General features: G+C 38.0%; 1 protein-coding gene across 1 annotated transcript in view; it reads right to left on the bottom strand.

The window, feature by feature from the left end:
- IL15 (interleukin 15) overlaps positions 1 to 19,762 on the bottom strand; it is a 74,594-nt gene that overhangs the window by 867 nt on the left and 53,965 nt on the right. The window contains exons 3-7 of the mRNA XM_040967108.1: positions 13,932 to 14,030; positions 12,891 to 12,988; positions 10,905 to 10,989; positions 5,684 to 5,728; positions 3,343 to 3,480 (exon numbers count right to left, since the gene is read on the bottom strand). Coding sequence (XP_040823042.1) covers positions 3,343 to 3,480; positions 5,684 to 5,728; positions 10,905 to 10,989; positions 12,891 to 12,988; positions 13,932 to 13,943 — 378 coding nt within the window. The 5' untranslated portion in view covers positions 13,944 to 14,030. The remainder of the gene's footprint in view (positions 1 to 3,342; positions 3,481 to 5,683; positions 5,729 to 10,904; positions 10,990 to 12,890; positions 12,989 to 13,931; positions 14,031 to 19,762) is intronic.

Raw genomic sequence — 19,762 nt, 5'->3', positions numbered from 1 at the left:
TTTCAGAATTCCTTGTTCAGATCTTTCTCATGCATTATGTATTACAGAGTTTTACTAGTATTTTCTATGCTCTCTTCTAGGAGGGAAAGGCTATACATTTTTGTTTCCCGACCATTTAGCATGGGGCAAGGCACATTATAATCATCTGGTCATTTTGGCTCAGTGGGACCACTTAAGTCAGTATTATAAATTGCTATAATTCAAACACAGACTCATGAATAATAAGAATATTTGAATGCAGCAATCATGAATATACTTTTTAGAGATCATCTGAACTGTGAGGGCTGTGTCAGCAAAATTCAAAATTAGATTTTACCTCCATTAAGCTTTTGGAATTCAGATTCGACAATATTTATCAAGCACATACTCAATGCCTACCACTGTCATCTTTCATATAAGGCTTTCCTATTTGAGCCTGAAGGTAATCACATCAGGGAGGAAGAAAGAATTGAAGTGATTCATCCCCATCAACATCATCTTTGGAAAGCCTTGACATCTCAGCCTTCCAGGCCTGCCTGTCTCTCCAGGACACAGGCCACACTGCCATGATGGGGTGACCAGTCACAGGAACATTAAGTTTTCACACTGGTAGTGCCATGAGTTATCCACTCAAGGACTCACTCTCCCTAGGTCATGCAGAGATAATCCACGACAAGGTATTGATTCCTTAGTCTCTGCAAGGCATTTTTCTGGGAATTGGGATTCCATACTGGAAAACAAAAAAAGTCTGCCCTTGCAAAGCTATTACTCTAGTGGGAGAAAACAATGCTTGTTATGTAAAATATGTAATAGGTCAGAAAGTAGAATCTGCAAAGGGAGAAACAGGAAATGTTAAAGTCAAAGATGGACCGCAACAGTGACATCACAAAGAAGGTGATTTCTAAACAAAATCCAGCCAGCATCTCAGGTGTGCACTGGCTTGAGTCCAAGCCGCTCTACCCTGATTCAGTATCTGGCTGATGTTCCTGAGAAAGCAGCAGAGGATGACCCAAGTGTTGCTTGGGCTCCAGAGCACACATGTGAGACTCTGAAGAAGCTCCTGACTAAGCTTTGGCCTGGCTCAATCCTGGCCACTGAGACCATTTGGGAAGTACACCAGTGGATGCAAGATCTCGCTCTTCATCTGTCTACAACAACCAAATGGACAAATAAATGAAAACTATGAAATTTAAAGCCTCCTGACACCATAGACGCAGGGTCTCCGCAATTTCGGTCCTCTCTGCCAAAACACAAAATTGTAGATATTTTAAAGCTCAAACTCTCAATTTTGGTAAATTTAATCTTATCAATTAATATTCCTCTAAACTAAAACTTCTGTCCCCATTTTTTCTTTTCTTATTTTTTTTGTCACTTAATATATTAACAGCCTAATTAAGTATTTTCTTACTGATTATCTATGAGAAAGGATTGTATTTCTTTTTTATCCTGTGTCTTGATCAATGGGAATTACTTACTACATGACCTAATTTTGTTGTCACGTCCATTATAAATTGTTTTGCTTTGCTCTGCACATAGAATAATGTTTAATGTAATTAGCATTATGTTAGTAATGAAAGTTTTCTGGTATACAATGTGTTAGATTATATGAAGTTTCCATGCTTTTTCAGGGTTGGAGTAATTTTCTTACTTTCTTCATGAGCACAACAGATAAGATTTATTTATTTATTTATTTATTTTTTAAAGATTCATTTTTATTATTTTTTTTATTGGAAAGGCAGATATACAGAGAGGAGAGACAGAGAGGAAGATCTTCTGTCCGATGATTCACTCCGCAAGTGAGCGCAACAGCCGATACTATGCCAATCTGAAGCCAGGAGCCTCTTCTGGGTCTCCCACATGGGTGCTGGGTCCCAAAGCTTTGGGCCGTCCTCAACTGCTTTCCCGGGCCACAGGCAGGGAGCTGGAAAGGAAGCAGGCTGCCGGGATAGAACCGGCACCAATATGGGATCCCGGGCGTGCAAGGCAAGGACCTTAACCACTGCGCCACCGCGCCAGGCCCAAGACTTATTTTTATTTTGTATTGGAAAGGAGGATATACAGAGGAGTGTCAGAGAGAACGATCCTCTGCCTGCTGTTTCATTCTCCAAGTAGTTGCAAATGGACAAAGCTAAGCCATCCCAAAGCCAGGAGCTTATTCCGGGTCTCCCAAATGGAGGCAGGGTCCCAAGGCTTTGGGTCATCCTCTACTGCTTTCCCAGGCCACAAGTAGGGAGCTGGATGGGAAGTGGAACAGCTGGGATAGGAACCAGCACCCATATGGGATCTTGGGGATGCAAGGCAAGAATTCAGCCACTAACTAGGTTATTGCACTGGGCACTCACTTGTTTTTTTAAGCTATAATTTAGGTCTGAAGATTGCGTATTTACTTCAGATCTCAGGATAAATTCCATACTACTAAAAATCTTATTAATTCCTCACAGTTGGTCATTTTTGTCTTTTTTTTTATTTGTGTCTTTAAAGATCAACAGTTGATCCCTTTCATTTATGAAACATCATTAAAGTTCAGTTGTATAAATGAATTCTGCACCAATTACAGTACAGCTTGCACTGGCTGTTGTTTAAAGTTGCTTTCTATCACTCTTGGTGTTTTCTGTTCTGCCATGTGTGCCATAATGCCTTTTACATCTGGGAGTCTGCATGCTCATGATACAACTATCATAAGAGCCACCAGTGGTTTCACAGAACACTGCAATGTCCATGTTACCTGGAATATAACTAATGTTATTTAAACTGTGAAATTTTATTATTCTTTCTCATGATTTATATTTTCAGGAAATAAGGAACTGACTCTGGAGTGAAGCCTCCTGGGTAAAAATCATGGATTGCTATTTTCCTGTCTGTGTGCTCTCAAAGTTCTCAGTGCTTCAATTTCTTTGACCTTCATCCAGAAGTATGGATAACTACCCCACATATGCATTGTTAAGATTAAATGAATTATCCAGTTAAAGCTTGAAGAATAGGGTCTGACACATCACAGTAACTCAATAAATGTGAGCTACTATACTTGATTTTAAACACTTGATTACATAATTTTATTTCTGTTTGTGTGCTACACCTAATGGTAAATACCTTGAAGTGAATGACCTATCTGGCTCACCATCAAGACTCTAGCACTAGAGCATGAAATCAATACTATCTAGCAAATATTTGCTAACCAAATAAATTCACAAGTAGTTCGCATGGTATGTATACTGGCAGAGGTGTCACTTTTTGATGTCACTGCACTAGATTTGAATTCTGCTATCTATGTGCACTTTAGAAAGGTTTGTTTGTCCATTAATAATGTCCCACAATCAAGTAAAAAGATGAGATTTGCCACTTTCTAGCCTTTTGAAAACTTACCCCTTTAGAAGATAAACTGCTGTTGGCTAGAATGATAAGGTTTTGTACCGTCTCGTTAATGTCCATGTCTCGGGACTCATGTGAAATAACTCGTAGCTCCAGGAGAAAGCACTTCATCGCTGTGACTTTGCAATTGGGCTACAAATACAAATTATAGAGAACCATTTTGAAAAAAACAACTTCCCAACATTCATTTTTGCAGTGAGGCAAATTTGATGGTTTTAAAGTCAAAGACCTTTATAAAGACACCTAATGCCCTTCAAATTGTATGAGTATTCGGCTTAATTTTGTCTTCTGGAGTAGAAATAAAAATGAAAACAACCAATAAAGTTAATCAAAACAATCTCAATATTGCACAGGACGAAGAACACAAAACTAGAAAATGTGGAAAGAGCAGATCAGAACATCTTTTCTTATTAAACACTTTTTTTTTCCTATGGAAAGAATGATACTGAGCACCTAGACTCTCAACACACTAATGCAGATATTTGTAAGAACATTTCAAAAATAAGACACTGTTAGTATTTTAAATAGTAATAATCTTATTTCTGCTAGTTCCCAAATTCCAAAAACATGATTCCCAGAAATATATAGGAAAACTTAAAGCAGATATAGTTTTATAGACAGTTGACCTTATTACAAGGATTATTATAAAAGTACATTTCTCACATCAATTGCTCTTTTAAAATCCTAAATTTGAAGAAAAGGGCTTTTTTAATGAACACGTGGAAAGCTGATCAAAATCTGACTGGACAGTGTCCACAAGGTGTTGTGTAGTGCCTGAGCAGCTGCAGGCCATACTCGTTCACTGAACAGAAGACTAAATGAACGAGCAGATCTATGTGCCAGCATTGGTAATACTCTTTATTCCCAAAAGCAGCTGTTTACGTTGGAAAGAAAAATATTGTCACCATATTAGCAATTACAAAACTAAGGTTCAGGTGCATTGAGTGACTTCCAAGCTAACTGAGGATGAAGTGACTAGTTAGTATTTAACGGTGAATTTCAATATTGAGTTCCTTCTATAACCCATGGGCAAAACACACAGAGACACACACACATGCACGCACACAGAGACACACACGCACACACGCGCGCGCGCACACACACACACGCACGCACGCACACACACTCAAACTGCTGAGTGTTTGTGGTTAACTTCTTTCAGCTTGAAAAAATGAAAAAAAAAGCATAAAATATGCTGAGGCCAGAAGAGGGAAGGAATTGCTACATGAAACTGCAATTCCCTTGTGATTTTCTGCTTTTTTCTCCTTGATGGATGTGGCTTTGTTGCAACGCGTGGAAAATATGAGTGAAGACAAGGTTTTCTATTTCAGAGAAATTCTAATTGAAGATTAACCAAGGGAAAATATGATGTTGAACACACACAACATAGCTTGTTTTCTTGGTTTTAGTAACAATCCAGAGAGAAATGATAAGTAACATGACTATCATCCTATTTCCGTAGGCAATGCCATCATGCTAACGGGACATACTTAAGGTTGTTTTTGAATTTTGACCAGGTTTGTGGATTATGTTTCTTTTCTCACATATAGAACACTTAGTCAGAAATCTTTTCTGACAAATGTAGAGATCCTGGAAAATGAGGAGCATGGATGCCTGTAAGCAATTTGCAGAAGATACAATTAGAGGGGCTGACATACTACCGCACTGGGAATAACTGTTATGCTAGATCCTTTAAATCGAATCAGTTAACCAAATTCTTGTGTCTAATTTCATCAAGCTCTAACTACATCATAAAATGTATAATAAATTTGGTTTGACATTGATGAAGGGGACTTTCTTTGTATTTTGATTTGGCAACATTACAAAAGTTGCATTTATTAAGCTTTTGTCCCGAAGTCACACAACCTGAACAATCACTTAGAAAATCTATTGATCATGTAAGAACATACGAAAAGTTAGAGAAATTAAATATAGGAGTAAGCCTTTCCCCTAGTAATTATGATGCCACATAGAATGTCTGTGTTCCACATTGGAGTGCCCAGGCCCAAGTTTCCTTCTCTCTGTTTCTAGCTTCATGCTAGAGCACATCCTCCAAGGTAGCAAATGATGGGTCAACGAGTTGGCTTCCTGTCACCCACATAGTTAACCTGGATGGAATTACTGGCTCCTGATTTTGCCTGACTCTAAGTTGTCACGGACATCTGGAGCATGAACCAGTAAATGAAATACCTTGCTCAGTCTCTTTCTAGCAAATAAATATTTGTAATATATCCTAAAGTTTTAACCACACATACTCCATTTATTATAAAAACATGCATGTCAAACTTTTCAATGTTGGAAAGCACAGTAATTTTGAATAACATACTATACTTACATGAGCATCACTCTCAGTATATAAAGTAGCATCAATATGGGTAGACTGAAAGGAAACAGAATTCAACAACATTAAAGTTTATGGCTTGTTTTGGAGAACATGAGAACAAACTACAACAGTAACTTGAATTTTCAAAATTAAATTTCTGGTGTCAATTTTTGATTCACATTGTTTGTAAGAGAAAATACAAAGATCCTGAGTACCTTTCATCATGTTTCCTGGTTACAGTACCTTGAAAAACCACAGTATGCTATTATAGCCAGAGCAGTTACAAGCACAGAATAGTGAGTATGGGCATGCATGATTCTGTGCCGTTTCACCAGCTGGGGCGATTCCATCACCATGAGGTTCTTCCTGCTACTCTTTTATAGAAAAACCCATCATTCTCTCCACACATCTGACCATCACCACCTTACCTTGCTAACCACTGGATACCCCTTCTCTCTTTTCCGTTCCTGTGATTTTGTTATGCCAGTAATGTTATATAAAAGGAATCATGTAAGATGCTTAGATTTTAAAATACCCCCATTTGAGAAGCTGTGCATTTACCAAGAAAAAAACCCTGAAATTTAGTACTCTCACATACTCTTGGCCCTTCCCCTGGTCTTCTCTTCTTTTATTATTTTAATTATTGCAGTGCACTAGTTACAATCAGTGAGTCAATATTGGTAACTTAAGTCTACAGTGCTCTTTTTCATGTCATTTATTCTATATCTTAACAAATGTATAGCGACACACGTTCACTAACAGTGCATAATACAATACATTTAGACTTCTAACCTTTGGCAATTACTGATTATCTAAATTTTTTTTCCATAGCTCTGCCTGGGACTTTAATTTGCATCACATAAATAAAATATATGCAGCTTTGATCAATTTCAAAAAAAAAAGAAAATAAAACCTACATGGCTTTCCTTTCCAATCTGTATGCGTATTTTTTTTAAAGATTTATTTTTATTATTTTTTTATTGGAAAGGCAGATATACAGAGAGGAGAGACAGAGAGGAAGATCTTCCATCCGATGATTCACTCCCCAAGTGAGCCGCAACGGGCCGATACTATGCAGATCCAAAGCCAGGAGCCTCTTCTGGGTCTCCCACGCGGGTGCAGGCTCCCAAAGCTTTGGGCTGTCCTCGACTGCTTTCCCGGGCCACAGGCAGGGAGCTGGAAGGGAAGCGGGGCTGCCGGGATTAGAACCGGCGCCCATATGGGATCCCGGGCGTGCAAGGCGAGGACTCAACCACTTGCGCCACCGCGCCGGGCCCTGTATGCGTATTTTATTTATTTATTTTTCCTTCACTCATTTTTTCCCTGTATTGATTTGCTAAATTTCAATGCCATGCTGAACAAAATGGTGAGAATGACATGCAAGGCTTGCTTCCATTGCTAGAGTAATAGCATCCAGTGTTACACTCACCACTGAAGTATTGTAGTTGTGGGATTTCTGGTAATTTTTGTTGTTGTTACCAAAATTGAGGAGGTTCTCCTTGTTTCTGCTTTGCAGAGAAATTTTATCTTGAATGGCTGATATACTTGTTTAGCGATATCTTAACAAAGTACCAGAGACTGGCTGGCTTACATAAAATAATTTTCTTATATTCTGAAGACTAGATGTCTGACATTGAGGGTTGGTTTCTGCTGAAACCTCTCTAATGTGTGGCCACCTTCTTTTGCCATTTTCATGGGGTCTTCTATCCCTGTATCCATACCCATCTCTTTTTGGAGAACACCGGTAAAATTGCCCCCAACATCCTCATTTCGATTTCTCTCTTCTAAGAATGCATCTAAAAATACAGTAATATTCTTAGGCTCATTTCCTCTAAGTTGTCATATTTGTGAGTTTACCATTGTATATTATTTTATTTCCTTCTTAGCTTTGTTAATCCTATAAAAATAATCTCTAGTTTCATCCCCTAGCTATATCAGTCTTCCTGAAAGTCTAACAGTTTTATTGATCTTTATATGTAGCCAGCTTTGTGTTTTACTGTGTTTTTGTGTTGTTTTACCGATTTTGATTTTATTTTTAACTTATTCATTTCTGTTACAAATCATTTCCTTTCTATTGGTTATGTTGGGTTTCTGATTTTTCTAGTTTCTTCAGGTGGTCAGATTACTGAATTGATGCCTTTGTCCTTTCCTAGTGTCATAATGCGTTTTTTTAAAGGTTCCTCTCAATATTGCTTCAGAGGCATATAAATTTATGATTTTTTGGATCACTGCTTATTTAGAATTAGATTCTTTAATTTCCACATTTAAGATATTCCTATTATGTTAACAATTTCCAGTTTGATTCCAAGTAGCCTGAGAACATATTCTGTATAATTCAAATTCTGTTAAGTTTTCAAAATTTGAGTTCAGACCTCATCACTGTTCTATGCATGTTTAAAACAATGTCCTGTTACTGTTGAAGAAGTGCTTCATTTAGTAAATTATATCTTGTTGCATAGCTATTTAATGATTATCTACAACCTTTATGTTTGCTTTATCATAGCTCTTTTAATTATATAGGTGGAAACAGTTTTCAATTGTGATTATGAGTTTTTCTTTTTTATCCTGTTATGTTACTTTTTGCATCACAAACTTAGATACTGTTGTTTGGTGCATATGAATTCAGAATCATTATTTTTTTCTTAGATCTTTCTTGCATTATTACATAATGTTACTCCTGCCTCTAGTAATTTTATTTGATTTTTTATTTGTTAAACCTGACATAAATACAGCTATTGTTTTAAATCAATATGTGCATTTATATTAGTTTGCAAGATACATATAAAATATCACAAACTGAATGGTCTGCAATAACACAATCTTATTCGTATATGACTCTAAAGAAAAGAGGAACAAAATCAAAACGCTGGTGGAGCCACGCTGATTCGGAATGCTCTAGGAGAGAACCATCCCTTGTCTTCTCCATGCTGCTGGTGACACTTGGCAAGCCCTGACTTTCCTGAGCAGGGGGATGCATCATTCCACAGCTGTTTCTATCTGTCCACAACATTCTTTCTTATGAGTTTCTCTGGGTCTTCTTCTTTTTTATATAAAGACATTAGTCGTTGAATTTAAAGGCCACCCTATTCTAAGATGACTTCATCTTCATTAATTATAGCTGAAAATGTGCTACTTCCAAATGAGATCATAATTTGAACTTCTAGGTGAAAAGGGAATATTGGATTGGAAGTTAGAGGGAAGACATTATTCATTTCACTATGCCACAGGCAGTTGGTGAAAAAAAAAAACAACAAAAGGACAGACTGCGTCTGGAATCTTGAGTTCACAGAGTTCAGGTGTCAGAGACAGAGGTTAAATTGAGGGTAACGTCCCACGGATGGGCAAACGTCCAAGACTGAGGTTAAAGTCTGCAGGTGAGGGTCCACAGTTGGATAATGACGGACGACAAAGGTCTGTGTACTTTAATATATCCTTGAGTCATGTACTGACTTGGGCCACACTGTTGCTTCCTGATCATCAAGCATTGGCTGTTTATCATCAATATGTAGCTATCAACATTTGTGCCATATGAATTCTTGTAATTGGACTCCCTAAGCATTTGAGAAAAAACTGAGGCAGTCAGCCTTCTAGTTCGAACTCCTTCCTCAGAGAAGGGGCTTTCCTCTTGTCACCTACTTTCGCAGTCTTGATCTTGTGTCTGTCTCATTTTTTCTTTTCTCAATTGCACATCACACCGTCTGCAAACCTGTTCATGCTGTGCTGGTAATGGTAACTACACTATGATTTATCCTCTGATCCTTTAGTCTCACCTGGTCTAACCACCATACTTGATGTGAGTTTCTCATCCCTAAAGTAACTAAGTTAGGTTCTCTGATGAACTCTGCCCAGCTCCAACTTTTACTTGATACACTCTCTCCCATCTGTGATAATTAATAATGGAAATTTTGATTATTGTCTCCAAGATCTCTGCGCCTTTTTACAGTTTTCTATGCAGCTATTCATCTTTCATGTAAATAATTTTCCTTTATAAAAGTTATTCTGATAATTAACATTTACTTTCAATGCTTATGGTTACAAATTGTTCCCTTCTTCAAGTTCCATTTGGCTCCATTTACATGTTCTATTTCTCTACTAAGGTTTCCCTCCTTCATAGGTTTCAAATGAATTTTTAATCATTTTTGAACTATGTTTTAATAACTGCTTTCAAATGTCTGATAATTCCAACATATGGTCCACCTTGATCTGGACGTTGCTGATTGGCTTTCTTATTCAGGTTATAACTTTTCTGCTCCTTACTGGGCTGAGTTTGAATTGTATCCTGCCATTTTGGCGATGATCTAAATCTTCCATTTTTATAAACAGCCTCTTTGGATTTCATACGCAATTTTTGACCTATTTTTATATACTGTGATTCCAATGACAGTGAAGTTTTCACAATCTTTGGAGCAGTGTTTGGTATGCTTTGGGCTCTCACATATTGGTTTCAGCTACTGTGGTAAGAGGTACTTTTCCAAGCAAGGATATTGGATTTCTCTAAATAGAGGATGGGAGCCTGGCCACCAGGGATAAAAGGTAACTCTCCAGGTCATGATTTTTAGTGGAAATCCTTCTCTCCTTCTTTCTCTCTCACTTTGTCTTACCAGTGATTCTATCAGATTCCCAATGGAGTAAGTGCTTTCCTAGATGGGGTCGCTCCCTGTGAAGCTGCCACTAACCTCTCCAGTTCCTTATCGGTGAAGACCAGAGAGCTCATTAGGGTAGACAACTTAGGGGGTAGTTTTAACAAATTAAAAATTTTCGATGGTAAGCAAAATATTTTTGAGGCCTCAGAGAGCTCATGCATTTTCACAAAAATATTGATTCAATGAGATCTCATTAAAAGTGACAGAAGACGGGCTAAAGTCCTCGCCTTGAACGTGCCGGGATCCCATATGGGCGCCAGTTCTAATCCCAGCAGCTCCACTTCCCATCCAGCTCCCTGCCTGTGTCCTGGGAAAGCAGTCGAGGATGGCCCAAAGCCTTGGGACTCTGCACCCGTGTGTGATACCTGGAAGAAATTCCTGTATCCTGGCTTCAGATCGGCATAGCAACGGCCGTCACGCTCACTTGGGGAGTGAATCATCGGAGGGAAGATCTTCCTCTCTGTCTCTCCTCCTCTCTGTATATCTGACTTTCCAATAAATAAATCTTAGAAACAAAAAGTGACAGAAGACATGAGAAGAGACATGTCATAGAAATTGTAGCAACGACGTTATGGACAATGAATACTCACTTGTATAAGATCTTCAATTCTTTTCAAATCACTAATTACATCATGCCAATTGGCTTCTGTTTCAGGAAGACCTACACTGATACAGCTTGAAAAAAGCATACAAAACATCACTTTGAATGAGCATAGTATTGTGGATAAATGAAAGAACAATTCAGATTTCTTTTTTGAAATTTGGGTCACAGAAAAGACCAGTGCTGCCCATGTTTGTATGGATTCAAGAATTTTGCAGCAGAACACAAACATCAAACAGCTTACAACCTTGACCCCTCCGGATAACTTGAATATTGACCAATTAGATTTGAACCTAATTAGAGTCATAACTCATGAATAATCTGGTGCAATTTATCACAATGGAAGAAGAAATGCCAGATGCGAGATTAGTGCCAAACATTTTCAAATGAATCATAACATTGCTCTAATCAGAGATTCTAGCAAACAGGTAAAATTGAGTTTAAAATTTAAGTCTAGAAAATAGATAATTTTAAAAAGCAATAACCATTTTCACGTAATGATTCTGACCGTACATGTTCTTGACTGTGTTAAATCAGCCCCTTTCATTATTCACACTACTACTACGCTGGTAGCAGCTTTCTTCATAAATTTTATAGCGTTTAGCCAAATCTAGGCAGAATCATTATATGCTTTCTCACTTTGGTAAAAATTTAAAATTAAAATTGAGATAAAATACTGCCACTGGGCCTGGTGAGATAGCATAGAGGTTAGAGTCCTCGCCTTGAACGCGCCAGGATCCCATATGGGCGCCAATTCCCATCCAGCTCCCTGCTTGTGGCCTGGGAAAGCCTTGGGACCCTGCACCTGCATGGGAGATCCGGAAAATCTGGCTTTTCACTTTGGATCAGCTCATGTTGAGCCTTTGCAGCCACTTGGGGAGTGAACCATCAGATGGAAGATCTTCTCTGTCTCTCCTCTTCTATATGCCTTTCCAATAAAAATAATTTTAAAAAGCACTGCCACTGACTGAGTGATTATTAAATTATTCCTAGAGCTCCAGGAAAAAGTCACTCCCTGATGGGTCTTGTAAAAAAAAGTCAACACTGCTCCATCTTTTGAGGAAGATTCAGTTCTGCAAAATGTGCTTCTTTAAATCACAAGGCATAACACAGCAGAACAATGAAAGTAAAACAAGAGTCAAATTACATAAAAACAGTGTGGGTGCTTCAGGCCCACCGACTGTACTGTATTAGTTGCATTTATGAGAAGAGGAAGAAAACTAATAGACATGGGGAAGTTTAAAGGAGAAAGAACAGATTTAAATAAATGATGAAAACTTATAATTTGATAGGAGTCTGAGGACAGGGAGAGTCGATGCCAGGCATGATTAGAAAGCTCATACATGTGAATCCTAAGTATCCAGTTTTTAACGTTGTCAATAGTATGTGACACACATGAGTGTGTGGTATAGTTCCAAGATTAGCTAGGCATCGAGAAGCCTACATTACTTGGGAAATATACTACTGTTGGGGAATAAGACCAGAAGTAGGGAATCTTACTGAAGTGTTCACTAAGCCTCCCTAATCTCCATAAACTTTTCTCTATAATATCCTGGCCACCAAGCATTCGGACTAAGAGAGGGGGAAAATAGGCAGCTTCATGGGAAGGATATTTAAGGGCAATCACCATGGTCCTTAATATGATGACGCTTGAGAAAAACTCGAAGCTAGCATTGTGGCTGAGTTGATGCAACGCCTCATATCAAAATGACGTCTTGGTGACTTTGCTTCTAATATGGCTCCTACCTGGGAAGCTGCAGATGATGGTCAAGTGTACAGGCTCCTGCCAGTCGCAGAGGAGAAACAGGTGGAGTTCCTGACTCATGGCTCCTGGAGTTTCCCTAGTCCAGCTTTGGCTATTGTGACAATTGGAGAGGCTCTCTCTCTCTCTCTCTCTCTCTCTCTCTCTCTCTCTCTCTCTGTCTCTCTCTCAATAAGTAGATAAATGAAGATTTTTAAGAAAAGATAAAATTACCTGAAGAAGAAGACAGGAATGCCAGCCTCAGGTAAAAAATGACTGTTTAGCAACAAACACAAGCAGCACTGGATGGAAGTACTTCTCAAATGTGGTTTCTGAAAAACACAATTTCCAATAGCAAGATTAAATTATTGTCCAAAAACAGAAGCTCAAACATATTTTTATACAAAAGGTGGTTTAATCATAATTTTGAATTTAATGAAGATTGGTAGCAATTATTAAACTGGAATATAGGGGTTTTTTTTTTCACTTTTTCTCCCCTTCCTCCAACTCCAGCATTCCAAATTCTGTAGCAGACACTTAGCAGTTGCATACAGGTGATCTGCATTGTAGCAATACAACCACTTAATGTTTTTCTTAAACGTTGACCTCTTCTTCATCCTTCTTTCTTCTTTTTAGCAGGCTAACATGCATATAAAAGTACACATTATTAACATAGGTAAATTATTGCTATGTTAATTTAATGTAACTATAGAAAATTAATTACATTTCCCTTGGAGAAAAAAAGATAAAATGGAATCAATGAAGTGTGTTCTATTCCTTCTTGAGAGACTTAATCCTTTTTTTAGATTCAGAAAATTATTTTTATGATTTTGATTTTTAATTTTTTTGTGTTTTAATTTTTTATGTCTCTTTTGAGTAATTAAAACTTTAATAGTTCAAAAAGTAGTGTTACCCACCTCCTTATACACCAAAAATTCTGTGCTTTGTTTAGTTTACACTGAAGAAATGAATAATAAAAGGTCTTGTCCTCAAAAACTACACAATTTACACAGCAGATAGATATTTAAAGAGCAAAATAGTTTGATATGTAAAATAATGCATTCACATTGGCATGAAATATGTAGCAACAAAGGAGTTTTTTTTTTAAACTCTGTTTCATCTCTCTTCAAAACAGGAATAAATTTTATGTGGAAATGTGTGTGTGTGATATCCCAATATTTCTGGAGAATAATCATGTAATTTATTGTGAAGTACCTAAGTTGGAAATGACCTTTTAAGAAAATTCTGTACACTATTTTATCAATATTCTCTTACCGAAATTGTCATTACTCAATGCCAGGAAAAATCCTTCAGGACTGAAGAAGAGCTGGCTATGCCAATGGGTTTCCAGCAGCCATCCATCCAGAATGCCTCCTAGAAAACAATTGGGTAAAGGAGGACCCATTAAACAGGTAGATAGGTTGGAGAAAGAAGGGCATGTGGGGATTAATATTCATTTAATACCTACGTTGTGGATTTTTTTTTTAGAAGAGGGAAGAGAGACGGAGACAAAGTACTTCTACCCATCTGTTGATTCACTCCCCAAATGCCTGCAACAGCTAGGACTAGAAGAGAAATCAGCAGCTGGATACACAATCAACTCTCCCAACTGGATAGGTAACAAGATCCCACTCATCTGAGTTATCACTACTACCTACCAGGATGTGCATTTGCAGGAAACTGGAGTCAAGATTGGGTTACAGGTATTAATAGTAAGTACTCCAGGGACCAGCATGGTCTCCTAGTGGCTAAAGTCCTCACCTTGCATGCCCTGGGTTCCCATGTGGGTGCCAGTTCCTATTCTGATTACCCTATGTCCCATTCAGCTCTCTGTTTGTAGCCTGGGGAAGCAGTAGAAGATGGCCAAAAGTCTTGGGACCCTGCACCCGCACATGAGAGATACAAAGCAAGTACCTGGCTCCTGGTTCCTGGCTTCTGACTTTGGATCAACTCAGCTCTGGACATTTGTGGCCACTTGGAAAATAAACCAGCAGACAGATCTTTCTCTCTGTATCTCCTTCTCTGTGTAAATCTGCCTTTCTAATAAAAATAAATACATTTTTAAAAAGTAAATACTCCAGTGTAGTTAACTGATGACTTTACTGTTCAGCTAAATGCCTGTTTGGCCCCTTGTTTTAATGTGTGCTTTCTTAGTTTTTAAAAAATATGCCACATCATATTTAATCTTCATAACACACCATGTGCAAGGTTAGCAGCGTTTGGGTAAGCTACTTAAATCTCACAGCAAAGACATGACAGCCAGGATTTCGACCAGTTTGTGATACAAAGTATGCATTCATTGTCCTCCATCACAGAAAGTGCAAATGTGTCACATTCCTTGAATGTATGTATTCAATGCAATTAATTTCATGAATGTGGATAACTAAATTATTATACTTTCCAGTTGCTTCAAAACATAAAAAGTGATTACCTAAAAATATCTGATGAATTAATCTTAAGAGAAAAGCTAACATTTATCTAAGATATTGAGCAAGGCACTGTAAAGATATATCCAGCAGTTATTGCTTTCTTCTGCTAAAAATATATTAAAAGAAATTCTCCAATTAAATATGATCTAAATAACCCACTAATTCTTTTATTTAAAGCAAATCCTCTTCAATACTCTCATAATCATTCTCTCTATATTATCTCAGTGCTTCAAATTTCTTATAAAACTCCCAAATATATTTGTAAGCTTATCTAAAATCTCTTATGACGCCCACATCTCTGGTGGTAGACCAACTTCTACATTGCTCAGAAAATGACAGTATGCATTGATTTGGTTTTGAGTAGTGCTAAGAGAGATATCACTTTAAATCTGACCTTGAGAAGCTACTGGAATAAACAATGGGAATCTTTCCATGTTTCAGTAGCAGTGAGTCTCCACAATGTCACAGTGGACTTCACTGCCCTGCTCTACCCTTCCTGATGGTTCCCAATTGTCCTAAACACTAACAAAGAAGACTAAGCGCTGAGGCCAAAACATGGAACAGTACAATATGGTTGGTCACTGGAGAAAGGCAGGGGGAAGCCTCCTATGAGGCTTATAACAAAATAATGATAATGGAAGCCTGTGCAGCTGAAAACAAACATTGCATGGTTTTGAGTGTGACTCAGCGAAAGAAAATGCTTGGCTTTCCTAGCTGACAGCAAAAAATCTGGGTTTTCCCAGGAGTTTTTCAAACATTCAACCTGCCACATATTGCTTCATGAACTAAAAATTTTACTGAAAATATATGGTACGTGTGTGTGTGTGTGCATATGTGCAAATCCTGTGTCCTGGGTCACAGAAGTCTGAAAGAGTTCTAAGTATTGGATTACTCTCTATACATATCACCTCGCTACTAAAAAAAACTTCACCAAAACAGAAGGCAAACCAAGACTGGATGGTCATAAAGACTAACACAGAGGAATAAACCTTAGATCAATTAGTTAATATATAGTGAACACTTACTCTAGCCTAAGAAGATTTGTTATGACCTCAAGCTACATCATTAATTAGAAAAGAAAAAGGACCTTTATTTCAGGAAGTCAGACCATCTGGGACATATACAACAATAAGTTCATTATAGATCTTGTGAAAGAGTGACAAATACTATGGGAAATTAAAATAGAATAAGGCTAGCCGGATGCTGTCACATATTTGAGTGAGGTGTCCAGAACAGAGTTTAATGAGAATACAATACTGGACTAAAAACACACATGACAGTTGCATAAGCTCCAAGGATATCTAGAGAATTGGATTTGATGTGATGGGAAGAGCCAGAGCTAACTCCCCAAGGCAGCTTCCTGCCTCTGTGTTTGAGGGACGAAAATGGGGCAAGGGAGGGTGAACAAAGGAGAGCAGTCCGGAGCTAGTCAGAATCTAAAATGAGAAATCACTGCAGATAGTTAATGCAGTCTGAGTAGTCTTGTTAAGAATCTATTTCATATAGTCAACATTTTGGTACTGTGGGTTTAGCCACCACCTGCGATGACAAAAATCCATATCAGCACTATCTGGAGTCTTGCTGCTATACTTTCAGTCCAGCCTGTGCTGAAACACCTGGAAAGCCAAAGAAAGATGACCCAAGAATGCAGTCCCCTGCCACTCATGTGGGAGACTGGGATGAAACTCTAGGCTCCTGGTAGGGTTTGGCCCAGCCTTGCCTATTGTTGGATTTGGGGAGTTTCCAGCAGTTGGAAAATCTCTCTCTCCCCCCAACCACTTTCCTTCATTGTAATTGCATTTCAAATAAATCAATCTATAAAAATTTTAATTGTTATTTGATACAGTTCAGTTAGCACCGGGGTCCCCCTTCCCTCTCCCCGAAGTCGCCCTCCTCATGTTCCCCCCTCCAGTCTCATGCTGCCATTGGAGAATCTCCCAACCAGGCAAGAGACTGTCAGCCATTTCATTGTGAGTTCATTCTTGTATTCCAAGGCCCTACTGAAATGAGGACTAGATCTTCATTATTTATGGGCAGTAGTAATAACAATGATAAAAGGGTATTGGCCTCTCTTCTGGATGGTTGATTAATGAATTACATCACAAGTTCTTATTACAAAAGGTACAGATAAGTATGAAGTGACATAAGGTAAGATTTGCATGTAATATCACTAGATTTGATATCATATTATTTCATATTAGAGCAAATACATGATATCTGAGCTTTTGGGATTGGCTCATTTCCCTTAGCATAATGGTCTCTAGTTTGGGCCATTTGGCCAAAAAGTATTGTATTTCATTTTTTGACCGTAGTAATCCATAGTGCAGATGAATCAGAGTTTTTATTCAGTCCTCTGTTAATGGACACTTAGGTTGTTTCCATATTCTTGTGATTGTTGATTGTGCTGCAGTGAACACTGAGGTGCATGTTGCTTTCTCATGTAACGAGTCTTAAAATACACTTCTGGCTCCTAAGTTAAGAACAGCATGGCAAGGGTGGTGGCAAAGGGTGCTGTGGGGCCAGAGCTGTGGTCCAAGAGAGAGATAGCAATGGCTGCAATGCAAAATTAGCTTTCAACTAAAGTCTGGAAACAACTTTAATGAAACAGCGAACAGAATTTCCTTACAGGTTGAATGTGAATGGAAGGTGAGAGAAAAAGAATTCTGCCAGAGCTTTTGCTCTGAGGTAGTAAGAATCAGAAGAAAAAAAAAAGGCTGTTGTAGGTATGCTGCATTTGGATGCGCTCTAGACATCAGTGTGAGAATATTGTTCAGGCTTCTGAACAAATACTAAGTGTAAGGAATAGAAATGGTTATGATATCCATGGGACTGGTTAAGATGGCCAGCAAAATAGTATAGGTAAGGGAAAAATACCAAAGACTGAGTTTGGCTGATACTAAAAGGAGAGAAAACAATGAAATAGTAAAGAAAAATTTATAAAAACCTGATCAATGTCAAGGTAAGAACAGTATAATGTTTTAACAGAAAACTGGGAAAAGACTATCATAAAGGAGGAAATAAGAGATGAGTTGAAAATGCTAAGTTTGGCAAAGTGTGTGTCATGGATGAGCCTGACAAGAGCATTTTTATGGGTGCAAAAGACACAGGTTGAGTTTAAAATGTTAGAAAAGAATTTGCAAGGACAGGAAGCAAAGGGAGTAGTAGGAGGCAGAAGGGAGAGGAAATACAAAATATTATTTGTACGTTGATGTAACCAGCTCTTCTAAAGAGGAGGAAATTCATCATGCAAGACAGATGGGACAGGAGTGCCTGAGTGATGTTGTCAAGTAAGTGAGGCTGAGGATGGTAGCTGAGGCATTGAAAGATGCAGCTGACTCGTTTTTGAACCTGGGAAAGAATGCAAAGCCTAAAGGTACAATGACTTATCAGTGTAAATTCTTGCCCATGCTTTTATTTCCTTATTAAAATTAGGACATAAACACCATAAACAGAGAGTGTGGATGGAAGGAGATGGTAGGGCTTTAAGTACAGAGCATAAAATGAAATGATCATGAAAGTAACTGGGAAAATGAATGAATGTGAATATAAGCTGACAAGCTAATCCACCGGAAGACCATGGCAGTGAAACGTCATAGAGTGAGGTTACTCAAAGGACTGATTATCTTTTTTCTGAACAACAGTAAACTGCAAAGATGGGCTTCCAGGAATAAGTAAAGAGCTGGATTTATACTTGTTGTCTGGATGGCAAGAAATGTACATAAAGGAGTGACTGTGAGATCTATTCGGACAACATGATTTTACTCTCCACTGTGGGAACTCATGGAGGAATTGCAATTTGAATCCTAACTTGAATAATGGAGAGATTTTAGACACAATTGAAAAAAATGAGATACAGATCCAGGCAAGGATGTATATAAGCAAGTTAATAAGTTTGTAGGGAACAGTGAGATATTTCCCTGATAGCATGGAAGTACTGGTAATTGTGTACACACTGGAACCCGTGCATAAAGCATAAGGTATTAAGTACTTTCTGCAGAGTACCAGATAATAAACACTTCTGGCTTTATAAATCATGTGGTCTCTGTTTCCACCACTCAACTCGGCCACCATAGTGTGAAAACAGCTGCAGAAGACATGTGCAGCCCACAAATGAATAGGTATGGCTGTGTTCCAACACCACATTATTTATCAAAGGATGTGGTGGCTGGATGTAAGCCACAAGGCCACTATTTTAATAAGAAGCTGACTTGCTGTCAACTCCTGACCTCTACTGCTCTCTTAATCAGACCTAATTTGAGTTTGTCTCAGAAAATAATACTTTTAAATGTCTCAAATCTTCCCATTATAAAAATACTGGAATTTTCTCAGTAATTACCCTCAACATGTTCCCTATTAATACCTATGTGAATTTTTAAAACAAAAAACTCTCTTAAGCATAGTCTATGTTTGACCTCAAGGCTGAAAATGATAAACTGAATTACCATGGATCACCACTGAATTTTTTCAAAATAAAAATTCGTTGTGCAACTATAAAACCTGAAACTTGTACCAGGTTACATAATAGGTTCACAGGATTTTGTCATAGTTTAGATGTGTGGGTGTATTTTGCACAGTAAATGTTGGAAGCTTGCTCCATCATATAGTACTGAGTGATAGAATCCTGAAGACACGGGGGCTAGTGGGAGGTAATTAGGTCAATAGAGATGCTCCTACAGA

The sequence above is a fragment of the Ochotona curzoniae genome, unplaced genomic scaffold, assembly GCF_017591425.1.
Source record: "Ochotona curzoniae isolate NIBS_2020 unplaced genomic scaffold, NIBS_Ocur_1.0 scaffold_4506, whole genome shotgun sequence".
Taxonomy (NCBI): domain Eukaryota; kingdom Metazoa; phylum Chordata; class Mammalia; order Lagomorpha; family Ochotonidae; genus Ochotona; species Ochotona curzoniae.
This window is presented reverse-complemented; position numbering and strand designations above follow the sequence as displayed.